The 17,895-nt window shown below is 39.2% G+C and overlaps 1 protein-coding gene across 2 annotated transcripts in view; it reads left to right on the top strand.

Annotated features, from left to right (window-relative positions):
- The window catches only part of UBE4B (ubiquitination factor E4B), a 108,505-nt gene that overhangs the window by 60,120 nt on the left and 30,490 nt on the right, over positions 1-17,895 (top strand). For both annotated transcript variants that reach the window (XM_011000811.3, XM_011000812.3), the window contains 10 exons: positions 3,787-3,928; positions 4,939-5,039; positions 6,042-6,156; positions 9,397-9,480; positions 12,077-12,133; positions 12,703-12,819; positions 12,911-13,009; positions 13,389-13,502; positions 14,178-14,376; positions 16,897-17,035. In XM_011000811.3, the coding sequence (XP_010999113.2) occupies positions 3,787-3,928; positions 4,939-5,039; positions 6,042-6,156; positions 9,397-9,480; positions 12,077-12,133; positions 12,703-12,819; positions 12,911-13,009; positions 13,389-13,502; positions 14,178-14,376; positions 16,897-17,035 (1,167 nt within the window). The remainder of the gene's footprint in view (positions 1-3,786; positions 3,929-4,938; positions 5,040-6,041; positions 6,157-9,396; positions 9,481-12,076; positions 12,134-12,702; positions 12,820-12,910; positions 13,010-13,388; positions 13,503-14,177; positions 14,377-16,896; positions 17,036-17,895) is intronic.

The raw sequence follows: 17,895 nt of genomic DNA, 5'->3' as shown, positions 1-17,895 counted from the left end.
GCCTATAACCTGCATCTCACGTACACACACACACACACACACACACGCTCCACCTCTAACCTTACCTTCCTCCACTGGCCTACATCCTCTTGCTCATACACTGGATCCTGTTCTTGGACTCACTCAGCATCTTCCCTCCTGCCCTAGGCACTTGTTTCCTCTCTTTGGACAGCTGGCCCCGGGTAGGCTGTGTGGCTCCCTGATGCCCGCAGGTCTATGTGTAAATACCACCTTATGAGAGGATGTTCCCTGCCCCTGTTGTATTAAACACCCCCCAGTGACCCCCACACTTCTTGCCCCTCTCTGTCACCCATATTCTGCTCCTCTTTTTCGTCACAGCACTTCTATATTAATTATTTTTAATCTTCTCTCCTCTATCATGTAATTGCCATATGAGCGAGGTCTCAATTGATCTGTTCGATTCAGTGTGCTGCCCCAAGGACCTTCAGCAGTGCCTGGAGTACAGAAGACACGCTGTGATCATTTGTTCAGGGAATTTGTACTGCTTAACCTTGCACAGCTCTAACTTTGCCTTGCATTGAGAAAACACAGTGTTCCAAAGTTTGCATCTAAAAAAAATAAGAAAATAGGAGGGTGATTATTCTCAACAAAGAAGACAAGAAACTGCAACAGAATCCTTTTAAGAAACAAATTTTCGGGGGAGGGTATAGCTCAAGTGGTAGAGCACATGGTGAGCACGCACAAGGTCCTGGGTTCGATCCCCAGTACCTCCTCTAAAATATAAATAAATGAAGTTAATTACCTCCTCCCCCCTGCCAAAAAAAAAAAAAAAAGAAAGAAAAGAAATGAATTTTCTTGGTACATTTAAAATGGGACTCAGTTTGCACAGATCTGACATCTATAAAACCCCAGGAATATTTTCATTGTGTTTTCAGAAGGATTCAGCTATATTTCCATTATGTGAAGTAATTACATTATTAAATTGGACTGTTGATGTAGTTATCAGGAAATGATTCACATGTTCTCCCAGAGAGAGGTATAATTTTTTAGATACTCTTAGGACTTAAATATGACATATTTCCAATGTCATATTCCATATGTCACAGTTGTAAAAGCATCATGAATTTTATAACAACTTTTTTTAGGAAAAAAATGAAATACTATTTTAAAACATTTAAAAATATCTATTGATGGCATAGATTTAATGCATAGAAACTATACACCCCTTTCTCCTTCAGTATCACATTTGATATTTGAGTTCTAATCTAAAGATCCTTGTAAACCAGTTTTTGCCACTGACAATTATTCATAGCATTGATGAGACTGGCCACTTTTCACACTTGTGATCATGATCCACTCCACTGTTAGGACTGATCTTACAGCTCTGAAATATATTGGTGAGTACTGGGGTTTACTCTACGTTCTCTATTTGGTTAAACTTTTTTTTTACTTCTTTCTCTTCTCTTGAAAGTCACCTGAAGTGTTGTTTGGTGCCTGACAGATGATCACCAACACACATCAACCTCTTTTAGCTGTGAAAATTCTCTTAATACATTGAATGTCTTTCACTACATTGCCTGGCAGTCTTCTACACACATTGCCACTTTTCATGTCTTCGTGAAATGTTTGTGAAGGTGTTTCAGTTGAAGTTAAGGTGTTTAAATCCAAGTTCAAATGAACCAGGTTGTGTTGGCTAAGAATGGAACCCCGTTTCAGTGCATGAGCAGCCACCATCTAAGCGTGCTGACGTCCCACAAATGTCCACATGCTGGCTTTGGGCATGGCAGCAGACTGACTCCTAGTAACTGGCAAGGACCCAATGACATCAAATATAAGATACTTTCACTGCAGAAATGTAAAAATGTGAGAAATATGGGGCTTCTTACCAAGGAAATACGTAGTTTACATTTTTCATTTGAAACATGAGGAAGATCTATTTTCATTGTCACCTGTGAGAGCTTCTCAAAGGAAAATTAACTGTACCTGTGTGTAGTTATAAGCCTGTTTGAGCAAAGTTCATCTCAGGAAGTGCAGTGAGTGTGGTCACTGAGTCACCAAGGTCAAATGGAAGAGGGAGGGAGAGCAGATAGCTTGCATCCGAGATTACTGCAGAGAAAGACAAATATCTTTTTCCCCTTTCTCCTTTTGAGGGTTTACCACACTTCTGATATTTATGGTGGGTTTTTCTGTCTTGTTCTTATATTTTTTTCCATTTGCTTTATTATGATACTCATCTTTTGGTTGCCAGGCCAATGAACAGATATACGATCTTTACCATTGATTCGTGATGTGTACCCCAAAATTTAACTGATTGAAGACACAAGAATTAGTTGTTTTGGGGTTTTTCAGTTTTCTCACCTGCCTGCCCATCTTTGCCTCTGGTAGGGCACTCTGTGGGTGGCTGGATTATCTACCCAGTGAGGAGGGCATTGGCTGCCTTGTGCTTTTCACTGCTTCTCAGTCTTGTCTCTTCCTTTCCCTTCTATCAGACCTATGTATTAAGTTGTAAGAATTCAGAGGTTTACTAGACTCTGGGCTGAGAGCCTTAGATTTAAAGCTGTGACATCATTTTCAACTTTTTTATTGAAATACTCTAATATCATACTTTGATTTCAAGGTTGATGATTTTCCTAAAATTCTAAGGTCAGTTACGTTTATGTTCCATAATTCGTTGTGTGTATATCTGTGTAGCTATCCACGTAACGTATCATTAGTATCTCAGTTCTTTTAGTTTCTAGCCTTTGTCTTCCCCAGGCTGAAGTAGGGGCGGGTTCTCGAGTTCCTTATACTCCTCCTATCCTTTACCATCTTTCACATGTACTTCTTTTTGCAAAGTTTATGTTTTTTGCATTCCTCTTCATTTCAAAATTCCTGGCCTCCTCCTATGCCATGATTCCTCTTTTTGTATCTTTCATGTTTATCCAATCACTTTGTGAGTTTCTACATCTACTTTGGTATATGGCCTATTGATGGATGATCTAAACTTTAATTTCCTCGCACCTACCCCTTGTGATAATGTTTCGCTTTAGTCTCAGAGAATAGTTATTACTAATAATAACAGTGCCTCACGTTGTGTCCTGCTTCTGTTTTACAAAGCACCCCCACATGACTTCATTGAACCCCCACAGCAGATGAGATGAAGTTCTGGGTTCAGGTAACAAGCAGGAGGGCTGGGCATAGATCGCTAGTTTGGATATTCCTCGTGCAAGATTTTTGTTTGTATTGTTTTCACTATCTACTTTATCCTTTTGCTAAGCGTTTTTTGTTGATAACAGCTATTTTTATGTCACCTTCTAACTGGACAGTTTTCCTAAGCTCTGGTCCTATTGCCAAATGCTGGATGAAGGTCTTTGAGATCTGTGCTAGAAGTTAGAAGGAAGGTTACTGTGTTAGTCCCTTATAACTTGACTCCTAAAGACTTCAGTTCTAGCAATAGTAGAGGCTGGCTTTGACCTCCAGGCCTGCCCGAGTTTGGTTTGGCTGGGCCGGTTTGATTTACATGTGTGTGACATCCCTTCAAGTGCCTGGCGCTCGGCAGCAGTTCTTGGTCCTCCTGGTTTTGTAAGGTGCCGTTCCCAAGAAGATGAGATGTTGGGTTTCTGGTCAGACTGCCTTCTTAGGTCAATAAAATATTTACTAAACATTGCTGTTGTTGGACTTGGAGCAAGTGAAACAAGCAGTCAGTTCTGGCCGTGGCTGCATGGGTGTCTGTGCTTTGTTCTGGGTGCGGGGACCCTAACAGGCTTTCTGCTGCAGAAATGCAAACTCTATCAAACATAAGTTGTTGAGAAGAGATAAAAATAATCTGTTTTCTTTTCTCCAAAGTTTGGGAGCCTCTGGTGGGGCAAGTACTTGGGATTCCTACAGTGACCATTTCACCATTGAGACGTGCAAGGAGACAGATATGCTGAACTACCTCATCGAGTGTTTTGACCGAGTTGGAATAGAGGAAAAAAAAGCACCAAAGGTAATATGAAATAGATTCATTAAAAAAACAAAACAAAACAGAAAAACCTGGTTATTTATTTGAAAACAAATCATTTTTTAACCCCCTAAGGAGCATTTATTCATTTATTCAATCAGTAAAGTGGTTATTGGGCTGCTGTAGGTCAGACTGTACCAGAAGCTTGGGGTGTATCAGTGAACAAAGCAGACCAAGATCCTAGCCCTCACGAAACTCACATCCTAGAGGAAGGAAAAAGTGACAGAGCCGATTGCCATTGTCACCAGTGACTCACATGGACTTGATAATTTCTCATAGCCTGTCATAGCCATAATAACCAACATTTTTGGAGTGCCTGTAGACTGCTGAGCACTTTGCTAGATCTACATGAGCTCAAATTCTCACAGTTGTTCAGTTAGTCCGGTGTAATCCAGTGTAGTGTATTACTTTTCCCATTGTATTAATAAGCAAGTGAACTTCAAAGAGATTAAGTACATCTCCTATGTAGGTCTTTCCTAAAAGGGAAGTGGAGTAAAGTGAACTTTCAAAAAGCAGGGGATACCTGTAATTGTCCAGGCTCACATAAGTAATAAATTGCAAGCTGTGTTTAAACTCAGCAAGCTACACTTTTTCTGCTATTTCATGCTCAGTTATTATCTCATTTCATTCCTGTTTCATTTTCTAGTTCTGATTTTCCATTAGAAATGAGTCTGGTTGTCTACCTGTTAGTTTCATATTTGTGAAGGGCCTCTTGAAGTTTGTGGCACTTAATCTTTTGAAGCGTAGAGAGTGGGCATATCTCTAAAATCCCCACGTGGTCACCTCAAGCTTCTGCTGCTTTCTTCTCTAACCTTAGGTTTCAGTGGAGTCAGTATATTTGGATGAAACAGTTAGTCTAGTTTTTTCATTATCAGTAAAGGGAGAGAAAAGGATGCCATTTCCTGGAGATCAGTTTCTTCTGACTCTCATCAGTTTTCAGCTGTGTGGGATTATTTTGTTTGTCTTGTAGTCCTAACCTCCATCTCTCTTTTCAGATGTGCAGCCAGCCAGCCGTCAGCCAGCTTCTGAGCAACATCCGCTCACAGTGCATATCCCATACTGCATTAGTACTACAGGGTTCCCTCACGCAACCAAGGTATGAAGAACCAACGTGTGCTTGATGTTAGCAGGGAGAGGACCCTCTCCATCAGTGGACATAGGCTGCCAGCCATTTTGCACCACATTGGATAACTTACTTCCTCACCTGTGAAATGAGTGGCTGACTCGATGGCCTCTGAGGTCCCTTTCTTTCTGTACAACACTATGAAATTAAAACACTCTCTGTGTATTCTATTGAGATAGACTGTTGTTGAAATATATTGACATCAGGGCGTGAAATTAGTAATTGAGTTTAAAAGCAGCTGCTTGAAATCAGTGGAGATACTTGAAAAAAATGTGCAGATCATCACTTTCCATGTATCATTCAGTTAATTTCTTTTGTTCAGTAATAACTTACAGTGATAGAATAGGTAATTTGGGAATCACCCAAAGTGTACTACATTATTAATTTTTGTTCAGAGAGTCCCAGAAAGGTTTCAAATTTAAAAAAAATCATTTCTAGATTTCATTTCTCTTATGAAAAATATCTAAAGGAAAAATGTCAGTTACAAAGTTTATTCATTCTTGATGATCTTACATTATTTTCTGTACGGTAACCATTTTGGAAACTTGTCCAAAAAAAAAAAAGTAAAATGATACACATGTACTAAAACTTTATGTGTTCCATGGTTAAAATTAGTAAGAGTTTTAAAAAGTCCTCAGCCACTGCTAATCATTTTTTTCCCCATTGAATGAGGCATCAATAAATAAGTAAAAGAGGCATATAATACTCCAGGTTTTTTAATGCTTTATTTGTAAAGGGCTGTATGGAGGAAAAGATGGATTCTTTGAAACTTTCTATAGTTTCTTCTTGAAAAGCCCAAAAAGTGATTGTCTTAACATTAAGAAGGGTGATCTTTTGCCTAAAACTATTGACAGTTGCGTAGACTGTTTGGGAGATGTGGAGCTGTGATTGGACAGTTACTGCTGACGTGACCTTCTGTATGTTACATGGTAACGAGCTGACTCATCACAGCCCTTGACTTTGGTGGGTCTGCAGGTCCATGCAACAGCCGTCCTTCCTGGTGCCGTACATGCTGTGTAGGAATCTCCCCTACGGCTTCATTCAAGAACTGGTGAGAACCACTCACCAGGATGAAGAAGTGTTCAAGCAGGTAAAGTTTTGTGAGCTTGCTACTGAAACTTTTCACTTAGGAGGCTTCTCTGCAAAGGCAGACTTCTAAATATACCATACTTTGAAAACATCGGTTCCTGAATTTGAATATGCATGTGTTATTTGCCCAGAGAAAGCTACCTGAGGTTCCTGTCTTGAGGAAATCAGACTGACAGCTACATTGTTCAAATCAAGTGCCCATTTCAGCTAGTAAGTCAAACATCAAGTATTTTAAACTTGGTCTGTGCTAAGTGCTTTGGGAGGTTAGAAATATAAGACCCTGTCTGATTTCAAGAAGCTTTTAGCACAATACATAAGACATGATGTGCATTTGCCAGAAAAGTAGTGTTGAAAAGCAGTTCTCTGAGTTTACAAAAAGGAGATTAATAAATTAAAGACCAAATTAGCTCAGCAGCAGTCTGCACGTCTCATAAAATCATTGTCTTCTCACCACTAAGCTGGGAATGGTGTCTCATACCTTACTGATCACTTCATTCATTAAATATTCATACATTGTTGATATCCCATTGTGTAAAGTCAAGTGAAAATGCAGATATGCAACATTTAATAAGAAAGCTTAATAATAGTAATAACTAATAAACTTAGTCTTGAAGGTTTCTTCCAAGGTGAAACTTTGGCATTAATTTTGATTACTGTTTTATAACCTGTGTTGTAAAGTAAGCACTTTGCCACAGCAACTATCACACAGCTGTTTCCCTTGATAAAAGGATTTTTATGACATTTTCTAACAAGTTGTTATATGATGATTTCCTTTTTTGGTTCCAGAAAGTGTAACAGAGGTGATAGCTATAAATGATATGATTCCTTTTAATCTATTTTTATACCAAACATTTTTTGCAACTATTCATATTAAGGACTTTGAAATCTCAGAAAGTATGTTTTCGGTAGTTTTCAAGATATCAGTAAAAGAAGAATCCAGGAGTAAAAATCCCATTTAGTGTTGTGGACTCTGTATTTGGAATTTATCAACTGCTCATCTTGAATCATGGTCTTGTTGACTTATAGGAGTATTTCAGGCATCATAGTGAGCTTTTCTTCCTTAGAAAGTTATGTCAGCTCTAATGGAAATAAATGTCTCGGGGGATTTAAGTGATGCACTGTATTATATGTGTAATATGCATGAGCTAGAATACTTTATTAAAAAGACATCATTTGAGGAACACAGAGTAGATTTAACTGTATAAAAGCTCAGTGATGAGCTAAAAGAGGTATGTTATGCCTATTTTATTCATAAAGAAACTTATATAGAAGCTGTGAAATGACCTCTTTGTTTTTTTAAAAATTGAGGTGAAATTCACATAGTATAAAGTAAATCATTTTGAAGTATCCAAATCAGTGGCATTTAGTACATTCACAATATTGTGCAACCACTGCAGACCAGTTTACTTTTAATTACAGAATTCTGCCACTCAGTCTTGAACTCTCCTTTGTTATATATCAGCATGTGTCTTTCCTAGAGAGAAATGATGAGTAAAAGGCAGTTGCTGAACTGAAAAACAGCATTTTACGTTTTTGTCTTAAGAGTGTGGCGGATTTGAATTATTAAATCTTTTGACTGAAATTGCAGTCTCCCTTTAATGTTTCAGATGTTCATAGATAAATAAGCAGAAATAAATAGCAGCTAGAATTTAGGATTTAGGAGAGGAACATTTGGAGCTTTTTTTAATCAGTGCTGGGAAATATTTATTTGAAAATGAAATTATTTAAAATATGTAAGTCAGGCAAATTGTATAATGCTTGACTATTTGAAAAATACTATGCTTAGTAATATTTTGTCTGCTTATTATAAATTAAACCCTACTTGCAAAAGAGGAAAACTCTACTAGAAAGATAAAGAAGTTTTACTTTATAGCATCCTTGAAGAAAATGCTTAGAGATGTTTCTAAATGATCAATTATGAAATGTGTTTTTGGTGGTTCTGGAACTACTGTTTGTTTTTCACCTTGATGGTGGTTTTGGCCTTTCCCATCCCCACACCTAAGCATCACCTCTCCATTTTTAGCTAGCTTACGAAAGCACATTATTTCTGCCCTGATTGAGTGGCGAGAACTGGAATGATTTCATCCAGAGCTGTGTTGATATCTCAAGGCACTTTGTAATTCAAGGCACCTTTTTTTTTATACAGTGCTCCTCAAATGACAAAGGTGCTCCATACAGTTGTATGAAATTAGGAAAGGGAATTTTTCAGGTTTTCTAGTGGCTTTAGAGAACACTCCTTTTTTCAACTTGGCATGCAGACTGTCAGCTGTTGTTTACAACATTTTCTCCTTCATGTTATTAGCCTTGAATCCCAGCCAACTCCCTGAATGTGCTGCTCAGTGAATGCATTGTGAAATTTAAAGATGAGCTGTGCTGAGCACATTTTGCAGAGTGTTCCTGGTATTAATGGTGAACTTGTAAAAGTAAATTTGAGTGCCCGTAAGCTCCAAAATCAGGTTATTGTATTCATCACACCATATATGGGGGTAAGGCATTCTAATAAGGTTTTCTTTTTCAGTTTCAACATTTGTCGGCTGTCTCTTTGTTCCACATAATTTAAGTTAATGTAATAATAATAATACTCATTATTGGTTTGTTTTTCTTGTTCTCTTCAAAATAAACAAGGAAAGATGGAAAGAATTAGATATAGGTGTGGGGGTGGCAACACAAAATTTCTTAAAATGTTGATAGAGTTGAAAAAATATTGGAACATTTAGTCCAGTTTCTTTACAGATTATAGGTGCTTGGTAATCAGAAACACACGCTTTGCTGAGATGTGCAGAATTTAGTTGATCAGCACAAAGAGCCCTGGAGGGTCCTACAGCTGGCTCCACATTTGTGAGGTTCTCTTGAATCATGGGGAGTCTTGTCAGAGTTTCAGGGTTCACTGAGTCCCATTACTTCTGAAGAACTCAGCTCTGCTACTTTGCGGTTAGCCTGTGAAAGGACAGAACAATACTCTGTGGCTGGAGTCTAGGCTCCTTTATTGCAAAACAGCCTTTTCTTAAGAATATGAAAACGAATATATGTATGTATATGCATGACTGGACACTGTGCTGTACACCAGAAATCGACACAGTGTAACTGACTATACTTCAATTAAACAAACAAATAAACAAACAAAAATAGCCTTTTCTTGGGGGGAGGTATGCCAGGACTTTCAGATTCAGCACTTGACTTGATATGCCTCCGTTCTTCAGTTCTCTTAAACTTATATTTCTGATTTTTTTTTTTATTGTAGATCTTTATCCCCATTTTACAAGGCCTGGCTCTCGCTGCCAAAGAGTGCTCGCTTGACAGTGACTACTTTAAGTACCCCCTCATGGTAAAACTTATTCTTTTTCTTGTCACCCATTCAGTAAATGCTTTTCTTCCAGATTATTTTAACATACACTCTTCTTTCAGGTCCGTGATCAGCCTTGTTTTCAGATTTAAAACATGAAATCACTGTGTTGGCCATGCAGAGTGTTTGGTGTGCAGTGCGATGCATCGGAGAAGACAGTTAGCAGCACGGTGCCTAGTCCACCCATCCGAGTCCTAGACAGGAGTCAGGGGTGCAGTCATTAAAATGTACTTCGCCTTACTCTATAGCATATGAAAACGATAAATATTGGTGGTGTCCTTCTGATTCTCCTACAAACGAGCATACTGTATTTGGGATGAAATTTTGTTATTTAAAAAGAAAACTATTACAAGTGCAAATTAAAAGGTAGAGTTATAGCAAGAAAAGGAACACAATTTTATCTTTCTGTAGTAACTTTCTGCAGAAAATCACAGAGTGATTCTCTTGTTCATCGTTCCTCTTTCCTGAGGCTGTACACTTCACTTCAGGCTTTACTTGGAGAACAGAAATCTGCTTAGTTCCCCCAGACACTTAGAGCAAGCGTGAACTGTGAACAGGACTTTCAGCTGGCTTCTCATCAAGGGTCTTGCCTGTTGTGAAGACACTGGAACCAGAAAGAAAAAAAGAGGCTCTTTTCTCTTCTGAATTTGCTGCTTTAAACTTGGGAGACAAATCCTTTGAGGTGTTACTGAGTATTTTTCATTCTAGGATTACAAGGAAAAATATCAAAACACGAAATCAGTTAACTCTGTATAAATACAACCTTGTGTAAAGGGAGGCTTGAGTTAAACTGGTATGTTTGCTGCAGTTAATTCACTGCTTCCCAAGGACCTCTACAGTGTCACACACCGGGGACACAGGAACTAACGAGACAAGGTGCCTTTCTGCACGGTGCTCATAATCTACTGCAAAAATCAAGACCGCAGCCACACAGTCAGATAATGGCACCATGATCAGTGCTAATACCGAGGTATACACAAAGGGGGCATTTATCTATTTCAGAAAGTCAAAGGTAAGCTAAAAGGCTAAATGTCACAAAGCTGGGAAGTTAGAAGGTGAAGTGGGAAGTCTGACTTTTAAAAATAATTTTCAATAGATGTTATGTCAGGGTTCTTCCCAGTAGAAGTGTTACTCAGGTTCCTAATGAAATTCTGTTAATCCTTACGCATTGTTCTGTCTTGTGGCACATAAAAGGAAGTGAAGTAATCTGATTGTTTTGAGTTCAGTGATGAATTATTTTAGTGCACATTAATTATGACTGTATTATGTAAATATTCCCTCATGGAATTGTTGGCTTTTCTATAATGGTTTGAATTAGCTTGATGTTTCAGTAAGGAGCTTTTAGTGTCAGATATCAACAAAATGTTCTTCCTGGGCAGAAGACAAAGGCCTCCCTTATGACAGACAATAGCTTGTTTTGTACCATTAGTGATGCTTGTACAGCGATGAGTGCTGTGAGAGAAAGGACAGTACTTTGAGGCAGGAAGAGGGAGACCATTGGAGCTGAAATCAGAAAGAATTGTGTTATCCTCTAGATCAGTAGGTCCCAACTTTGCCATACCTTGGAGTCACTTGGGGATCTTTAAAAAAACACCTATGCCTGGCTCTCCAACGCTGTGATTTAATTCGTTGGGGGTGTGGCAAGGGTGTGGCTTGGCATTGGGCATTTCAGAGGCTTCCCAGGTTCTGCTAATGCGCAGCCAAGTTTGGGACCCAGGTGCTGGGCAGTGAGAACCTTCCCTTCTCAGTGGCTTCTCAGAGACATGTCAGTGCCCACGTGCATCAACTCAAAAGCTTCCACCAGCTGGTTTAGAGGCTTTTATAGCAATGTCCAGATCACAGAGAAAATTACTATTAAAGTAGTATTTCTTTGTACTACCATGGCTATGTTAAACTGTGTTTATATGCCTAAAAGATATTTTTCCTGATTCTCTAATAACAGAACAATTGGAACTCCAAAGAAAAATGTTGGAGTTCTCACAAAACCAGGGATCTTGAAACCAAGTAGTACTTTTAAATATATTCTGAATTTGGTAGCTTATTAAGTTTTAATTATTTATAATCCTGTTTAATGCTGGCAAGACTAGCCATCTGAAGTTTATGAAGCATATCTTTTTTTTTTTTTAATGGAAGGAATGGAGATTAAACCCAGGATCTCATGCATGCTAAGCATGTGCTCTACTACTGAGCTGTATCCTCCCCTCCTCACAGAAGCATAGCTTTTTGATATAGAAAGATGTTAAATGAAAAAGTCGTTTACTATAAAAATATGCTTATTTATCTCTGTGTGTATATGTACAAAAATATGTCTGGAAAGCTGTTGGCCCAAATATCAAAACAGGTTATCTCTGAGAGTAAAGTTTATGAGTGGTTTTTAGTTTCATTTTATATTTCTGTTTCATCTGAAGTTTTTTGCAATGTGCATGTTTTATTCACCAGAAAAGCAGTGGAGTGATTAGCATTTTGTTGGGAATGCAGATGTGTTTGTAGCAACATTAAAGCTCTGTCTTGATATGACACATGGCAGTCAATTTAGAATGAAATACATTTGAATGACACTTTCTGATCTTGTTTCTAGGCTTTAGGTGAGCTCTGTGAAACCAAGTTTGGAAAGACACACCCTGTGTGCAATTTGGTAAGTGCAATGGGCCTGCACATTCAGTGAATGTATAACACAGAAGATATTTTTAAGTAACATTATCTGGAAAACACTCCTTGGAGGACATTTAGATGGAGATACGACTAACACATGTGGGTACCTCTCAAATGTTACGTTGTTGTCGTATTCATCATTTCGTATTCATCATTTCCTGGGCTGACGTTACTCACTCTCTTTTGTGATTCGGGGGGACAAGTATAGTACAGCTAGAATAACAGGTCCTACAGGAAACAATTCCTCGAGTCCTTTGAGGATAGGAATAGTCCATTTCAGCTGTATCAAAGAGTATCTTGAAATATAAAAATTAAAAGGATATCTTGTAAAAATAAAGAGGAATTGGAGGGTTTTCCTTCATCTAAAATGAGGAAACACTGACAGAGATCCTAACACATTTGTGACCCTCGTGTTTTTGGATGTGAAGTGTCAGCCGTTGTGCTGGTGGCTAAGGGCCAACCGACCAGGTAGGCTTCTGCGAACACTGTCTCATTTTTACCTCCCTTGCTGACTGAGCAGCTTCGTTTGCCTCTTCTGCTTTTTTGGCCCAGGTTGCTGCTTTGCCGTTGTGGTTGCCCAAATCCTTAAGCCCTGGCTCTGGGCGGGAGCTGCAGAGGCTCTCTTATCTGGGGGCTTTCTTTAGCTTCTCAGTCTTTGCAGAAGATGATGTAAGTACATTTGCACCTTGCTGCCCTTATGTTCAGATTCCTCCCCAAATGCACATTATGTGTTGATGGAATTTCTGCTTTCTCCTTCCAGGCTAAAGTGGCTGAGAAGTATTTCTCAGGGCCCGCCATTACCCTGGAAAACACTCGCGTGGTTAGCCAGTCACTACAGCATTACTTGGAGCTGGGAAGGGTAGGTGTTCAGAAAATGAATCCAAAGGATGAATATGTCTTCAGTTCTGAAAGTTAAAAGCAGCAAAATTATAGGCTAATTATAGCATAATGAAGGTAGTCTGGTCTTACCCTGGAAAGGAAGTCAATAGCTCAGTCTATTTTATTAAACCTGTAACTGCTTCCGTGCTCCAGCCCACATTCTGCTTTCATGCCGATTATCTTGACACAGTTAAATGTGGACTCTTCTTCTCCTGTAGTCAGGCTCTTCTAAGATGAGTGGATGTGGAAGAGGAGAAAAAGTGGGAAGGAGTTTAGCTTTTCTTGAAGTCAAAAGGAATCATTTTTAAAACAAAGTTTTCTTTTTTTTTTTTTCCCTTTCCTTATGAAATAAATTTCAGCAAGAGCTTTTCAAGATCCTGCATAGTATTTTGTTAAATGGTGAAACCCGGGAGGCTGCCCTTGGTTACATGGCAGCTGTTGTCAATGCCAACATGAAGAAGGCACAGATGCAAGTAGGTTTCCCCAAGAACTGCTGTTATTTGTTTGCTAAAGTCATTTATCCAACTCATGTTCAGTGCCTACCAGATCTTGTTCTAGGAAATGGAGATACATTGTTGAACAAGATAGACAAACTTCCTACATTTGTGGGGCTTATTATGTTCTGTAGGGTAAATGAGTAGATGTGTAAATATATTATTTCAGACAGTCATAGAATCTATGAAGCAAATAAAGCGAGGCTGAGGACTTGAAAGTAACCATGGAGGTACCAGAAGGAAGGCAAGGCAGTGTCCAAGGTGGAGATGTTTGATCAGAGACCTGACTGATAAGAAAGAGCCGGTCATAGCAAGGCTGAGAAAAGAGCCTTCTAGATACGTATAAGGCCAGAGGTGGGAATGAAGGAGTTTTGGCACAAGCCCCACGTGCAGGCTTTTGTGGTTGGAGGATGGTGAACAGCAGAGAAACAGGCAGGTCATGGGCTGGAGGAGTGGGCAGAATCTCCATCAGGCAGGGCGGACATGGTAAGAACTGTGATGGGAGCCACGGGAGGGTTTTCAGGAAGGAAATCACCAAATGTGCTGGGTGGAGTGTGGGCTAAGGTGGCTAAGGATTGGCTAAGGTGGGCTAAGGTAAAGTTGTGCCAAAATTTCTACTCAGATTATGATTTTGAATACTTTTATATCTCCCAGACTGATGATAGGTTGGTATCTACAGACGGATTTATGCTGAATTTCCTTTGGGTGCTGCAGCAGCTCAGCACCAAGATCAAGTTAGAGACGGTGGATCCCACATATATATTCCACCCGAGGTGTCGGATCACTCTTCCCAACGATGAGACCAGAGTGAACGCGACGATGGAGGATGTGAACGACTGGCTGACTGAACTTTGTGAGTCACATGTCCATCATTAGGTCGTTAAAACACTGCCCTTCTGGTTTTGTTTTGTTTTTTAAAGTAAAACGGTAGAATAGATACACATCCTGTATCAGAAGGTCCAGGTGAACTCAGAGCGTCCTGGCACAGTTTGACACCAGCTGCAGCGTCCCTGTCTGTCACCTCGCTGCCCCCAGCTCTCTCTTGCCCTTGCTGCTGTCCTCAGTCATCACTGCCTGTGTTCACTGACTCCTCTTCCCCTAAAGCTGCTATATCAGAGTTTCCTTACATTTTTCGGGTTCCCTCTAAGGGCTGTGGTGGTGGACGGAGTGTGTGTAAGGTCTTGATTGCTTGTCTTGTTCTGGGAGTTAACATTACTGTTATATACAAGTCATCACTTTTTTTTAGTTGAAATGTTGATTTACAATGTTGTGTTAGTTTCTGGTGTAAAGTCATTAGTTTTTTTTAACTTTATGTATTTATTTTACATATTTTTAAAATTGAAATATAGTTGATGTGCAGTATTGTATGTTACAGGTATACAATACAGCAATTCACAGTTTTTAAAGGTTATACTCCATTTATGGTTATTAAAAGATATTGGCTATATTCCCCATGTTGTACAACATATCCTTGTAGCTTCTTCTATACGTCATGGTTTGTACCTCTGAATCCTCTGTCTCCATCTTGCCCTCCTCCCTTCCCTCTCCCCACTGGTAACCACTAATTACGTCTCTACTCTGTGATTCTATTTCTTTTCTGTTATATTCTCTAGTTTGTTGTATTTTTTTTGATTCCACATGTAAGTGGTATCTTACAGCATTTATCTTTCTCTGTCTGAAAGTCGTAACTTTTTCATGGCCAGACTTTACTGGCCAGTACAAAGCTGTTTCTGAGTCATGGTACATTTGAAACAAAACATAACGCAGCAATGTAATCTATAAAGATTTTAGTGTGCCTTCCATTTGCCCTTCCCTTACATACTACAGGAAGGTTCCTATTTGTAGGCTTATGGGATTATCAGGAAAAGAACTTTAATAAATATCTTAATAGCAGCTCTGCTGTCTTCTAGTTAAATATGAGGAGACCAAGGCTCCAGAAGGTGCCAAGCTCACCCAGCTTGTCATTCAGCAAGTCGCAGCTACTGCTCAGGTCTGCTGAGCGGAGTCCAGGGCTCTACTCTGCCACACGCCCTGACCTGAGTTCATCCTTCGGGATGTTTAGTTCGGTTGCAGTTTCTCATACTTGTTAATAGCGAGGGAAGCAGTCTAATTCTGTAAGAAATTTCTGTTTGATTCAGAAGACTTGATTCCAATAAGCCAAGCAAACTCCAGAATTAGGATCTGGGCTCCTGGGTCAGGGCCAGGGAAGTCAGGATTGTGGAGAAGATCAAAGGGGGTTCTCTAGAGATCTGGCTGCCCAGAGGAAGGCTGGAGCCAAGGAAGACCCTTTCTGTGAAAGGGGAAGAAAGAAGAGAACCTTCCCTGATTGACCACAACTGTTTTCCTGACTAAATGCAGTCGTAACCCAGAGAGGTCCAGGGGGACAGAGGGAGAGAATGCAGAGAAGTAGAGACAGAGTAGACAAGAGAAGGAAAGACACAGGCAAAGAGAAGTTATGGATGCCTGTGACAGATAAGATATTTTTGTGTATGTTGTTAGAGAATGTTCAAATTTCATTCTTTTACATGTAGTTGTCCAGATTTCCCAGTACCACTTATTGAAGAGACTTTCTTTTCTCCATTGTATATTCTTGCCTCCTTTGTCATAGATTAATTGACCATAAGTGGGTGGGTTTATTTCTGGGCTTTCTATCCTGTTCTGTTGATCTATGTGTTTGTGTTTGTGCCAGTACCATACTGTTTTGATTACTGTAGCTTTGTAGTATAGTTTGAAGCCGGGGAGCATGATTCCTCCAGCTCCATTCTTCTTTCTCAGTGTTGTTTTTTTCTCTTTGGGGGTCTTTGTGTTTCCATGCTTATTAAAAAAATTTTTGTTTCAGTTCTGTGAAAAATGCCGTTGGTAATTTGATAGGGATTGCATTGAATCTATAGATTGCCTTAGGTAGTAAGGTCATTTTAGCAGTATTGACTTTTCCAATCCAAAAACATGGCATATCTTTCCATCTGTTTGCCAGCACTATTTCTAATAGGGAATAATTAGAAAAAACAAATATGTCCTAACAGTAGGGAAATGGCTATGGAATCTACAGCTTATAAACATAATCTAATACCATTTTGAGGTTTAATAAGGATGTTTAAATAATACAAGTGGTTATATAAAATACATCAGGAAGACATCACAAAAGTTTGCTGGTAAAATATGTAAACATTTAATCAGATGAGGCAGAATATCTGATCATTAAACCGAGTCACAGGAAACCTGTTTTTTTTATAACACTACTAAAGTCTGTAATTTTTTAAAAGTGTCCTTAAACTTCTTGAAAATGCAAGTTAATTTTGTCTTCTTAATTGTGCTTTTCTTCTGAATAGTCACACAATAAGTTTTATTTAGGGGATGATGTTCTTTTTCGTAGATGGAGATCAGCCTCCGTTTTCTGAGCCGAAGTTCCCTACGGAATGCTTCTTTCTTACCCTGCACGCCCACCACCTCTCTATTCTGCCGAGTTGCCGTCGCTATATCCGTAGACTCCGGGCCATCCGGGAGCTGAATAGGTACGTGCGTGATGCCATGTCCTGAGCTGCTTGATTCACTACTTGTTCTCAGAAGCAGGCAGTTCCATTGTGACCAGTAAACATGAATGTGAGGGTACCTGTGTTACAGTACATTATCTGCCTCTGCTACCACATCCATGTTTCTTTGTTGGCCAGAGTCCTTTACATGGTGATGTGACCCAAACTTTGATTTCTTACAGTTCTCTACCCTTGGTATGTGGTTACCATAGACTTCCATTAACTTTTTCCACTGGGCACCGGATTATCAGGAGGCACTTTTTAAAGGATCTCTTGGGTTCCAGTCATCCTTTCTCCTTGGACTATGAAACAGTAACTCTGGTTTCCCTTAATAAACAAGATCATTAACTCCTGACAACATGTAATTCAGTTTTTTGCATGTTGTCCCGTGACATAAGAAGTCCAAAGTGGCCAGTCATTATCCTAGTCATTAGCACCGTTGTTGTTTTTCTTAATCTAAACATTACTCCCCAAGTACCAGCACCTCCAAACAAACAAAAGTCAAAGGAATAGGAGGCAGATATTTTTTTTGAACAGGTCATCTGGAATAAAAATGGAGTAGCCATTTCCACAGTTTGTTCCAGGACTGGGATAGTCTGAGTATAATGTATGTCATACTGAGAAAGTATGTCATACCAATATCTGCCTTGATTTAAAATAGAATTAATCACTTATTAATTCTAATAGTTACCCAGTAGATTTCTTAATATTTTTTTTCTGCACATAATAATGTTGTCTGTAAATGATGACAGTTTTCTTTCTCATAATTTTCTTTTCCATGACTTCATGCCCTGGCTATAATTTTTACTACAATCTGGAGTAGAAATAACCTTCTTGAAATT

This window comes from Camelus dromedarius, chromosome 14 (genome assembly GCF_036321535.1).
Source record: "Camelus dromedarius isolate mCamDro1 chromosome 14, mCamDro1.pat, whole genome shotgun sequence".
Taxonomy (NCBI): Eukaryota; Metazoa; Chordata; class Mammalia; order Artiodactyla; family Camelidae; genus Camelus; species Camelus dromedarius.
This window is presented reverse-complemented; position numbering and strand designations above follow the sequence as displayed.